We start from the raw sequence: 13,411 nt of genomic DNA, 5'->3' as shown, positions 1-13,411 counted from the left end.
AGGCATCAGAATTAGGGTTTAAGGTTCGAGGAAAATATTAAAAAACTAGAAACCGTGAGGATTGCCACACCATATCTGTGTTCTCGCATGGGAGCGGAAAGTGGAGCACCTCCCGGTTATTTGCTATGCACCTGCATGTACTGTTATGCTTTCCACCACTTACTGCCAAATTCTGCCTGATATTAGTTATGTTGTGTAAGTACACCATTTTAGTCCCCAAGCATGACAATCCAATGTCAGATCGGTCCATATAGTATTATGCACATGACTTAATGGAGTTCACACTCTTCTGATTTATCTTCTTTGGTTTTGGATAATAGTGAAAATATTTAGATGTAGGATAGAATAATAAGTTAAATCAATCAAAAGGTCACTAAATCTTTTTGAGCTGGAATGCCAACTTAATGAACAGCATGATGCGTACTGCTGTATCTCAGCAAGTATAGTTGTGATTTTTATTCACCGAAATATTTTTCTATATTTTCTAATATATTTCTAATAAATTATTACATTTTAGAGAAACATTTAAACATCGCATGACATATCCATTAGTCAGATAACACAAAAGGGAAAAAGTAATAATTAGTATTCAAACTAAGACAATAATCGGGTAGAAATAAAGTTAACACGTTAAACAGTACATAGTATAAACTCCAGAAGCCAACTACGAATATTAATTTTAAAAAAAGACAAAAAAAAGGCAAGCAGATTACAAAATATAAGCAAAACTGAAAATAAAGCCATGCAGTATGAATGAACGGTGACATTCTGATAAACAAAACTATTTAAATGAAGGCTGTGCCCTATTATGCAAATAAGTACACTTCACATACGCTATGATCAATGACCAATACATGTGCTGTGATAATGGGTGACGTTTTTGGTAGTCAAGTAAAACAATGGCAACTGTTTGTATTGTCCCTCTTGTGGGCAGAAGTGGCCAGACCCGAGCGGAGGGGCAGCAACCCCCTCATCAGGCTCAAAATACCGGAATATCAGAAGTTGTATTGTGCATCTTCATCATTAGCCTGGTTTTAGGCCACAGTTGTCGTAATTTGGACCCATTTTTAGCGTTAAAATTGTACATTTTCAATTTTTAGCGTTAAAATTGTACATTTTCACACGGTACATTTTCACACGCTTTTGTCTCAGTAAAGTCATGTTAATAGCAGATTAGCAGGACAATTTGAAATTTGCCCCCCGTGACCCTCAAAAGTCAAAGTATGGTGTAATAAAACAAGTACTATATGATTTGTATCAGGGAAACGGCAGCTATTTTTCCCTCAGTACTGGCTATGCACCTATTTATTACCTCTCACAAGACTGTTGCCAGTACCTCCGGAAAAACAATTTGTCTATTTTCCCTTCAACCATTTACACTACAAGATTCCTATTGGGGTTGCCTGCACAGGTACACCATCGCTAAGTTACTTGGCTAGTACTGTGTAGTACCAGAGAAGTACCATGTGCAGTACCACTGCTGGTGATGAGTCCTGTGCAGTAGCAGCATTGGTACTGTGCCTGTACTCTGTGTGTATTAGTCAGGTACCTTGGTGACGGTGTATCTGTGCAGGCAGCCACAATAGGAATCTTATAGTATTTGTATAAAATCTGGCCAATCAATCAATCAATTTGACACTTAGTCATGTCAATGATCAACACGGCTGTTTGATGGGATCATTTATTAGTTTTTCAAACAAAACATCATGTATAACCAAATTTTAGGCTTAAACAGCGAAATGTGATATCGTGCTAATATATACAGATGCTTTTAAGTCGTTCTCAACTTAAATTTCCCCTCTTTTACAAAATTATTCACTTTCATAGTATCTTTTAAAGCTTTTTTGGATATAAAATGAATGTATTAATGCCAAAATTGGTGGCGCTATTTAGTTACTGGAAATTACCCTTTTCAACCTTTTAATACAAATAATTCATTTTATTGTTTGATAAAATATGTTATAAAATTTCTTTGTTGCTTGTTTTACCTATTCCAGCTGTTTTAATGGCAGTATTAATCACATACCCCTTGCAAATAAAGAAATATGATTTAGGATAAATAGCGCCATCTATAGTTTACATTTAGTTAATAATGAAGCCAATTCCATTTACATCAAACAGCCGTGTCAAATCGTCTGTTTGTTGTTCAATTACTTTCTAAAGCTGTGCCAGTCTGAATATTTGAATATGTTACAAACAAATATTGACTACTCTTTACTTGGGAAATGGAGCAAAATACTTCACCTCTGTGACTGGTCACTGTGTGCCTACTATCACAAATAGTAAGCCCATAGTCTCCAGTTCACCTCAGAAAATATTTTGCGCCATTTCCTTCATAAACATACAATATTTGTATACTATAGAGTCAAAAGGTCAGTATGTCAGCCTAGTGTAGTATAGAACTTGCACAGAAAAAAAGGTTAGAATTAGGCAATAGGTCAACTACAAAGCAAATTTAATAGAAAGGAAAGTAGACTAGGGAATCTTAAAGGAACTGCATTAAATTGGTTTAATCATTAGTCAATGAATTCATATTTCATAAATAGCTAAAAAAACAACTAAAACAGTACCAAAGGACCAGCAGGGGAACTTTGGATGGATCTAAAAAAGATTCAAACAGTATACACAACCAAGGAAAATAATGTTAAAAACTGTGTAATATGTACAACATCCAAAATTTAGGTTTAAAAAGACATGACAATTAAACATTTCGGGAGCATAAAAACATCCATTTTACTAGGTAAAAACAATTAGCATTAGCAACTAGTACTGCAAATCAGGTCAAATCATTGCAGTACTTAGTTGCTAATGCTACTTGTTTTTACTTAGTAAAAGGGATGTTTTTATGCTCCCGAAACGTTGGTTGCCTTGTCTTTTTAAACCTAAATTTTGGATATTGTTGTACACATTAAACAGTTTTTTACATAAGTTTCCTAAATAGTAGGATCGATCAGGAATCGGTGGTCAATCATAATCTAAAGTTAGACCTGGTCTAACTTGTTTTGTGCATATGGAGGCTAAGAGTTTATTAAAATGAGAATATTGGGAAAATAATGTTGTTGCTGTAGTCGAATGCAAAGTGCAAAGTTGAAAAACAAAGCAGCTGAGATTACAAACAAAAGCAAGTTAGGAACAATTAACTTAAGCATGTTTAATTACAACAACTACTTACAGTGCAATACTATGACCAGTACAGGGTGGTGAAAATTTATACAGGGTGGTGAAAATTAAGTCTACATGAATCAGCTATTAAGTGAACAGAAAATTAAAAATGTGAGAAGCACATGTAACTAGGATGAAATTGACATCACAGGTATTAAAAGGGGGGTGACAATGTTTACAGACCAACCAACCTCCTTCTGTTAAGACAAATGAATGGTAGATCAATCAATCAATCAATCAATCAATTATGCATGGCGGCCATGTTGAATTGTTCCAGAGTGCCGGGTGCAGGCGGCAGCAGGCAGCGGATAAAGCAGAGTAAATAAATACAAAAAGCAGAGAAAAATGTCAGAAAACACCATGATTCAAAATGCTCTCATCCTTCTCTGTTTGTAAGTTATGCGACTTTGGTGACCTCATCATCCTTATCGTCCACAATGTGCGGCATGGGGGAATCTGCACAATGCTCTGAATCAACATTGATTCAGTTTCATGTAAAACTGCATCATATATAATGTGTCCACATGGACAGTAATGTGACTGATAAAATTCTAGTAAGGTGTCGGAAGGAAGCGATAGAAGGAATGGAGGAAGGAAGAAAGGAGAGATAGAAGGAAGGTTTGGAAGGAAGGAAGCAAGCAAGTTAGGAAGGGAGGAAGGAAGGAAGGAATGGAGGAAGAAAGGAAGGAAGGAAGGAAGGAAGAAGGAAGGAAGAAAGGAAGGAAGGAAGGAAGGAAGGAAGGAAGGTAAGGAAGGAAGAAAAGGAAAGTAGGAAGGAAGTGAGTGGAGAATAAAAGAAGCATGGGAAGGAATGAAGAAGAGTATAATAGAAGTAGTCAATGAGGGAAGAAAGAAAGAAAGAAAGAAAGAAAGAAAGAAAGAAAGAAAGAAAGAAAGAAAGAAAGAAAGAAAGAAAGAAAGAAAGAAAGAAAGAAAGAAAGAAAGAGAGAGAAAGAGAGGAGAGAAAGAGAGTGAATAGGAGAGAAAAGAGAGAAAAAGAAACATCTCTATAGATAGTCCCATCAAATAGAGGCAACAGTTCACTATATAAAAATTGCATGTAGCATGGGTAGAGGATGAGAGTACCTTGATACGTAGTGATAGTATGACAAGTAACCATCACTCTGGTTTCAAATAAAATCATGTATAAATTCCTGTGCCATTGTGCTTGTTGTACCTACTTCTACTAACAACGATAAAATGATTTCAGTTAATTATTTATCACAAATTATGGTACAATTACCGAATAGGGTGCAACTTGCTAGACTTGTGTCCAGTCCTCGTTTATGGAGTTTAGGGTTAGGGTAGGGGTAGGGCAGTCTTGTAATAAGACTAGTCAAGTTGCACCCTATTCGGTAATCAAGTCAAGTCATATTATCAAGTCTCAATGCAATGTTGTTAAGTTTGAAATCCATACACCCCAGATGGAAGACATAACCTTAATCTTCCGCACAGGGAGTTTGAATTTCAAATGGGGTTAGGTACTTCAATGGGTGATTTCATTTGAAATCTACATCCCCTGTGTGGGTGATTTAAGTCGTGTCCACCATAGGGGGGGTAAGGATTTCAACTAGAATAGCTCATTGATGCCCAAGTCTGTTTTTACAAGTAAATTAGTGTATCATGTTACATTTTGTCGTTGGGCAGGAAAAATATCCTATGTACTTGTAGCCCTTGAACATGTTTAAAAGAAAACTGAAGAAGTTACATAGGAGGTTTTGCTTTAAACATGTTTATGGGCCAATGCCACATAGGAGGTTTTTCCTATCCAATAATTTTGTTTTATCCTTCACAAATGTATAGAATACCCAAGAAGTTAGATTCTTATCATGTTTCCATGTCATTTCTGGAGTTGAAAACATACAAATTAAACCTCTTTGATAATATTATATAAATTTACACTCATCAAAATTTGTAATTGAATTTCATTGGTGTAAAGCTTAAACACCCACCAATGCACATACTGAGATATGATTTTACAATGTCCAATTCAATTACAAATGTATGTGAATGTAAATGCAATATAACATACAGTTAGAGATTAGAACAAGAATAGAATGTAATACAGTGCATCAGGGCTTAAAGAATCAGTGGGTAAGAGATGATTGATTCTCCCCTTACTTTCTGAATAAAATTGATAAAGTAGCTTTCATAAAAATATCAACTCTTTGAGCTCTGCTGTGCATAGAAAGCAGGGTAGAATTAAGAATATTATGTACTTCAGGCAACACATGTCTCTTTATACATAATAAATACCAGGCTTATCTCAAGTGGAGGTTACTTCACTCAAATCATCCCCAAGTCACATGGTCTAGGATGGTCTCTGTATTCCTAAACAATGTGACTTGGGGATGATTTGAAGTGACCTCCTTTGAGATGAGTCTGGTATTCATTCCTAGCTATTATGTGAAAGAGAGACACATGTAGCAGCCGACAAGTGCATGCTTTTTGATATGGATATACACTTATTAATATGTTTATACAGCAGAGTAGATCATAATCAAAGTTTTCAGTAGTCAGTTTTGAAGCACTTCCAATTTTGAGCCATCCATGACTTGAATCGCACAACAGAGTGCATAATGCAGTTTGGTGATCCAAAATCCTCATCATAAACTAGCATAATATTTTACTAGTACCGGTATGTCGGTGTGTAGCAAATGCACAATAACTACAAGTTCATCTGGTTTAAGTTCAGTTTTCCTTCATATCAAATTATTAGGCTTCAAACACGATATGTCTCAAAGCTGTGTGAAGATTTTGAAATCCAATGCCAAATATGTTTCCCCCACAGTATTAAAACCAGAAATCCAGGACTCTACTGCCATTTTGATATTGGTTTAGCTGAGAATACGCCGAGGCGATCATTGTAATGTGAACGCGATATCAGATCCAGGCCTAAGAGTGTGTCTTTGAAAAAACATCTGTTTTTGGCGAACGGAGGGTCTGGAACAGCTCAAAAATCTGAAATCATTTACACCATACATACTTTGTACACAACAAGTTGAAAAAAATCTGGAAACAGATAAAAATCTGGTCTTTCACAACCCTGTGAGACGCAACTGGCAGACACATTTGGTGCGACCTGCATGTGCCATACCCAATGCTTCAGATGAGACGCATTATTGTTTTCACTCGTTTCCGCACACCATTGGCAAGGACCCAAATACCCCCAATAGCTGAAGGCGCCGACATATGTGGCAGGATAGGGAGTCCGGGTTCTCTGGTTTTAATTCTGTGATTTCTCCTGTTCTCTGACTCGAAACTAAACAAAAACGTTTGTGATACTTAAAACTTTCAAAATTTACATTCATACACACATAATGAATATTTTCACTACTTAAAGTGTTAGTAACACAATTCTTCAGACAAAATTTTTACCAATATTTTTCTTTGTCAATCTCTTGGAGACAAATGTGCACCACAAAACAAACGAGCGGCAGCTTTGAGACATATTATAATCAAAGAGTTTCATCAGGTCTGTTAATAAATAACTGAGTTCATATGTGAAGATGGAAGGAAAATCATTTGTTTTCTGCTGAGAAGTTCACAGTGGCAGAAGTTGGACACAAACAATGTGAACTTTTCATCTTTGAACCTCTCATCAAAAAGTTCACAAAGTTTGAGACACAAAAACTATATTTTTATTCTTCCAAGTCACATTTTCCAACCTCTTCAAGGATATCTTTGGAGATACAAAGTCAACTTTCAGAGGAAAGAAAACATCCAAGTCAAATTTTCTACTCTGAGGAAGCCTGATATCAAATGGGATATTCAAGTTGAAATCCATACACCCCCTATGCTAGACATGACCTCAATCTTCCACGCAGGGGTTGTAGATTTCAAATGGAGCCACCCATTCAGGTAGCCCTATTTGAAATTCACACTCCCTGTGTGGAAGATTAAGGTCATGTCTTTCATCAGGGGTGTAATGATTTCAACTGCAATAGCCAAATGGCAAAACTGTCAGCATAAAAATATGTTTTTCCCTTCCCTTCATTCTTGACATACAAACCATTATGCTTTATATTTCTTTTAATCATGTGCATGCACAACATGTACTGTTGAGTACATGGGGCAGCAGTGCTTGACAGGGTGGTAAGATCATGGGTTAAACATGGTCATTGCTGGTCCTTTAAATATCAACTGCACAGTGCCAGAAGTGGGTAAGTACAAAAGCTACCACGTGTAGATGAGTACAATATACTGTGGGTAAATTGCCAAAATTTTCAAAGGGCAGCTATTGCACTTACCCACTTCTGCTCCTAAGCAGTCGATATATTAGGGATGCCTTCAAAACCCAACCAACACTCGACTGCCGGTGCCTTAGCAGAACCAGTGATTGAGCCTGGTGTACATTTTTTTAGAATAGAACAATCAAAGTGCCAGTGATCGACTGGCGTTTGAGTTAGGAAGTCATCCCTTAAAGTCATCAAGGCAGGGAGGGGTCAGTGGTGCTATTTGGGGTGGTGATTAAGGGGAGCACTATTTCAATGGTCATCTTTGCATGGTCAAGTCAACAAAAGTCTTTCAATTTGGTTACTTCATATACCAGAAGCCAATTTGTACAACAACATCACAACGGCACAGGGCAGGGTGTAGCAAAATAAAATCAAAAGTAACACAAACATGGTTGATTTTCAGCCATATCATACAACAACAATAATAAAAGCATCATTCAGCATTTAGCAGGGTCACTGCACACATATATACAATATCTGATGCTGGACTATTGTGTCTGGTTGGGTCTAGGATACGAATGCTGCAAATAAAAAATGCAATTAACATTAAATGAATATAATGTCACATACTGAAAGCTTGCGGCTAAACAGCCTGTGTGATCAGGTTAGGTGTCAAGCAGGGTGGCAGAATCTTATATTCTGATCTGAATCTCGGAATTCCATGTACATCTGGTTCCATTTGGAATTTCACTTGGATCCCCGCTTTTTAAGTCTCAAAATTCCATTTGGATCTGTGTGTCAGAATTCCACTTGGATCCAAGTCTCAGACTCCACTTGGATCTAAATTTCAGATTTGGTTCTGGATCTCAAAATTCCACTTGGATCAGAGTCTCAGAATTCAACTAGGATCTGGGTCTCAGATCCTACTTAGATCCAAGTCTCAAAAGTCCACAAGATTCCCCTTGGATCGATCTATCCTGATCTCAAAATTCCACTTGGATCAGATTCCACATTGATCAGAGTCTTAAAAAGTTCACTTGGATCTGGAATAATTTTAGGCCTATAAGATTCCTCTTAGATCTCGATCTCGTGGGATCTGATCTTAAAAAAGTGTTTAGGCCTATATAATAGTGTCCATCTATGTGATTTTTAAGAACACCCTGCATACACCCAAAACCAAGGTGGAAAATGTGCAATGCTGCTCTTTTGAAATTTGATCGTCTGCATCACATACTGTCATATCTTAAAAGCCTGCCTTGTGTGACTTTAAGAGAATTATTTTCATCTAATTGTGATGGGATACACTGTAAAATTAACTTGATATATTATTTTTGGGGTATTATCATAATATTACAATATCATGTCCATTAATAAAAGAAAGAATCATGAAATATAAAGTAACAATTTGAAAATACAACAATGATAATAAAAATCACACAAGACAGCCTTTATAGATATGAAAGTATGTGATGCAGATGACATTCATACATGCTCTGGGTATTCTACTGAATTCTGGGATGACTGCATCATTCTTATTTATATACATTATGCCATTATAATCTGATCCAACCATTCCAAAGAATACACTTGAAAATACAGTTAGTAATTACCAAAAAACTTGCAGATTAACTATATACTTTGATCAGCTCAGTAATCAGCGGGGTTATAACATCACGGATTAAAATCAAAATATCTTCTTTTGAGAATGTTCTTGTGACATCTCGCCAGTTGAATCATGAATTATTAATTAAAGTCCTATATTTGTCTATTTCCTTTAAGGGGGTACTACACCCCTCGATAAATTTGTGTCGATTTTTCCATTTTTCTCAAAAACTAATAACACAGTGGTAACAAAAGTTATGTATATTATACGGGCAAGGAATCAATTACTACACTGGAATTTCACTCACCCAAGACAAGCGGTTCGTTATTGATGATAAGAAATAAGGTACCGTTAGGATGTACCTCATTTCCTATCATATATACTGAACCGCTTGTCTTGAGCCACTGAAATTTCAGTGTAGTAATTGGATTCCTTGCACCAATAATATACATAACTTTTGTTAACAGTGTGTTATTTTTTGAGAAAAATGCAAAAATAGTCACAAATTTACCAAAGGGGTGTAGTACCCCCGTAACACACAAAATATACACCAGACAGGTCAACTAATAGAACCGTTAACATGGATCTACTTTTTGGCGTAGTGGTAAAAGCCTAACATTTCCCGCCTATTATGAGCTGATCAAATAAGTCTGCCACTGCTTGACCCTGTCTACATGGGTGTCGTCTGCATATGACCAGTTTCAATTTTTCTTTAAAATTTTCAAAAAATTTCAGAATTGTTCATTTTCATGACCATATTTGGAATCTGCATGAAAAATGCATTAAAATGAGTAAAAACATGCCTAGTATTGGTTCAGTGGTTTTTGAGATAGCTCTTGATATTTAAAAATAAATCTTTAAACTTGGAGACCTTTTATGTTAATAGCTTTATTTTTAATAGCTCTCTATTTTTGACTGTATCTCACTTTCAAAATTGCCACCTTTGGTCTGGCTGGATCAGATTGATTACATAAATTATGCTAAAAAACCCTTCAAGTGAAATTTAATTAAAATCTGAGACTGTGTATAACAACCGATAAAGCACCAGTTAAGATTATTTACAAATCTACAAAGTTACCAACAATTGTTTTTGACTCGGAATCTGAAAAAGACTGCACTAAATTAGAAGCACCATATGTACAAATCTTGGGCTATAGTTTGTACAATAAGGTATGCCACCACCACAGACTAGAAAATAATACAGACTATTCACCAACAGCCAAAGTCCCTATGCTTTGTATGCTGTAAATTCCTGCATATTCACGGGGTTGATTGTTTGATCGTGCACGTCTTCACGTTATGCGATACTGTGTTGTGTATATTCGCGTTTACGCAAAATACCGTATAAATATGTGGTATGTCCTTAGCAGTTTCGTCTCTCGCACTCCATGGAATGATTGGCCCGCATGATGCTGGGACACCTGTTAGTGATTAGTCTGTTTTAGTCTATGGCCACCACTAGTGCACTACGCTGTATTCTGTGTATGATGCATTGTTCATAAAAGTATCATAGGGTGTCTGGCAGGAGTGGCATACCATATTGTACAAGTGCTCTAAATCTTGTCCTTTACATTTGAAGACATAAAATTACAAATTTTATCCAGGTATTTAAATGTGTATATTGCCAGGGCTAGTCTACCCAAGAGAGCAAAAGGCCAGTATAAGGAAAAACATCCTGCAATGAGTGATTTAGATCCCACTGCTGAACGGTTGGTCGGTCGGACCCTAAAAATCACTAAAATCTTTAAATATTTGATTTAGAAATTTTTTTAAATAACCCAAATTCTTTTTGTTTTCATCACATTAGCTGCTGAGTGTATGACTGCCTATTATATGCAGAAGTTCACACAATGCATTGTGCATGAGTTGAGTTCATACAAATCATAGAATATCATATACACACAGAAACTAATTAGCCTTTTCGAAGCATGGCGTACACAATAGGAGGGCAGTATTCAATATAGGTAAAACCCGCCAAATACAAAAGACTTTACCCATTTCGTGCAGCGCCATCCTATTGTGTCTGCCATACCTCTAAAAGGCTAATGGACATGTGTCCTTCTGCTGCTGAGCTATCGTTTCACACGTCCCATGTTAAACAAAATTTTGTAAAATCACACTCCCAGTGCAAGTCGTAACATTGTGAGTTGCACACACGACGATGGTGGCCATCATGGATATGCAGATAAAGGAAAACATAGTTACGTTTCAAACATTTCAAATAATTATTCCTCGTGAGCAGTTTTGAAAATTCACCTTCCCTACATCCAAGATGGCCGCCATAGTGTGCCAGGTTGCATTATTGCTGTGTGCGCACACATAGTGGAATTTGCAAAAATTTTGACTTGCCCATTGGAAATGCTAAACTCAAAAGTAGATATCTAATACAAGTCTAGTGACAAACGATAAACAAATGGGAAAAGCCATCTAAACACTGATATCGGGAGCGTGATACATTAAAGCGTTCAAATTCTGGGTGGCTATTTGATACAGCATGCTGCTATACTAACCTGTGACGGCCAGACCAGCTGCGATACCGACTGCACCATGGACACCTGCACCGGTTGTCATGCCGATAGGCACCTCTGCATCATCTATCATCTCGTACGAGCTATCGTTACGATTGTCTTCAAGTCGTGGTGAATGGACTATAATGTGGAATTGCCAGATGGGTGGGGATGAAAGGTATAATTGATGAAAATGAAGAAGTTGTAATTAAGTGATAGATGTATGAGACAGTGGCATGATTGATTATTAGCATGTTTCTACTAAGAATCTGGTATAACACAGGATTTGCTTTATCAGTCCAGGACATTTCAACTAACAGCACTTTACTGGTACGCTTTGTACATGGCGGTGTGCAACCTGGTACGCTTTATACTTGGCATTTTACAACCTGGTACACTTTATACCTGGCGGTGTGCAACCTAGTACACTTTATACTTGGCGGTGTGCAACATGGTATGCTTTATACTTGGCGTGTGCAACCTTGTACGCTTTATACTTGGCGGTATTCTTTATACCTGGTGGGAATGCAACCTGGTACGCTTTATAATTGGCAGTGTGCAACCTGGTACACTTTATACTTGGCGGCGGTGTGTGCAACCTTGTACGCTTTACACTTGGCGGTGTGCAACTTGGTACACTTTACACTTGGCGGTGTGCAACCTGGTACATTTTATACTTGGCGGTGTGCAACCTTGTACGCTCTCTACTTGGCGGTATGCTTTATATCTGGTGGGAGTGCAACATGGTACACTTTATACTTGGTGGTGTGCAACCTGTACGCTTTATACTTGGTATTATGCAACCTGGTACACTTTATACTTGGCAGTGTGCAACCCTGTACGCTTTATACTTAGCGGTGTGCAAAGTGGTAGGCTTTATACTTGGCAGTGTGCAACCTGGTACACTTTATACTTGGCGGTGTGCAACCTGGTACACTTTATACTTAGCGGTGTGCAACCTGGTGGGCTTTTAAAATATTTATACTTGGCGGTGTGCAATCTGGGACACTTTATGCTTGGCGGTATGCAAACTGGTACTTTATACTTGGTGGTGTTCAACCTGGTACACTTTATATTTGGCATGTTACAACATGCTAAAAAAACCAACATGATATGGCATGGTGTGTCGAAAATAATGGTAATGAAAGTTTCTACTGAGCTGTATATTAGGTTGGATCAGTCTGACATGCCTTCTCAGTAGAAATATGCTTCAGTATATCTTCACTCCTGGCAAATCAGTGACATCATCTGCCCAGTTTTAATTGGGCAGCTTCAAATTACCAGCGCTTGCTCAAAGTGCCAGCGTACATACCCACAACTTAAAGGCGCTGCAAAGATATGCAACGGAATGAGCAAATGGCATTATGAGAGATATTGAATGGAAATATGTATCCATCAATCTGAAAAAGCAACTTGTGATGTAAAATGGTCGTTGTTCCCATGCATACATTTCTTGTATTCTTTGGTTCACCTCAAGTTCGGTAGTGATGTCAATGCCTTTTCGCGGTTGCAATACTAGTAACTTTACCTGTGTGATTTGATACTGTGCCCAGCAAAATATGCACCTACATCACTACCACACTTGACGCAAACCAATGCATAGTGTCAGGTTCACACCTCTGATATGTATTATGGTGACTTGTATGATACAACCGGTGTGTTAATTAATGTAACCTTAGGTCATTGTAGGTCAAAGGTTATGATCTTACCTCTTGTTCCTCCTTCCTCTGTGCTTGTACTGCTGGTAGTGCTGACAGCTATGGAATCTCGCTTGCCCCAACCTACAAAACCAAGTAAGTAAAGAATACTCAAAATATATCCCTGCAAAATAACTGCAATTTTAAATACCTGTAAGGAACTATGCAACAAGGGTCATTCAAAACGTTTTGAGGCTAGTAAGACACTAATTTGCTCTTGTGTACTTTTTTTCAGTATTTTTTGATTTGGTATCATTTGCATAT

General features: G+C 37.3%; 2 protein-coding genes across 2 annotated transcripts in view; one reads left to right on the top strand and one right to left on the bottom strand.

The window, feature by feature from the left end:
• LOC140168619 (uncharacterized) overlaps positions 1 to 13,411 on the top strand; it is a 367,911-nt gene that overhangs the window by 210,277 nt on the left and 144,223 nt on the right. The gene's annotated exons all lie outside the window — the stretch shown is intronic.
• Positions 1 to 13,411, bottom strand: part of LOC140168749 (MAP kinase-activating death domain protein-like) — a 144,733-nt gene that overhangs the window by 24,732 nt on the left and 106,590 nt on the right. The window contains 2 exon segments of the mRNA XM_072192159.1: positions 11,454 to 11,591; positions 13,160 to 13,231. Coding sequence (XP_072048260.1) covers positions 11,454 to 11,591; positions 13,160 to 13,231 — 210 coding nt within the window.

The sequence above is a fragment of the Amphiura filiformis genome, chromosome 13 (genome assembly GCF_039555335.1).
Source record: "Amphiura filiformis chromosome 13, Afil_fr2py, whole genome shotgun sequence".
NCBI lineage: Eukaryota > Metazoa > Echinodermata > Ophiuroidea > Amphilepidida > Amphiuridae > Amphiura > Amphiura filiformis.
This window is presented reverse-complemented; position numbering and strand designations above follow the sequence as displayed.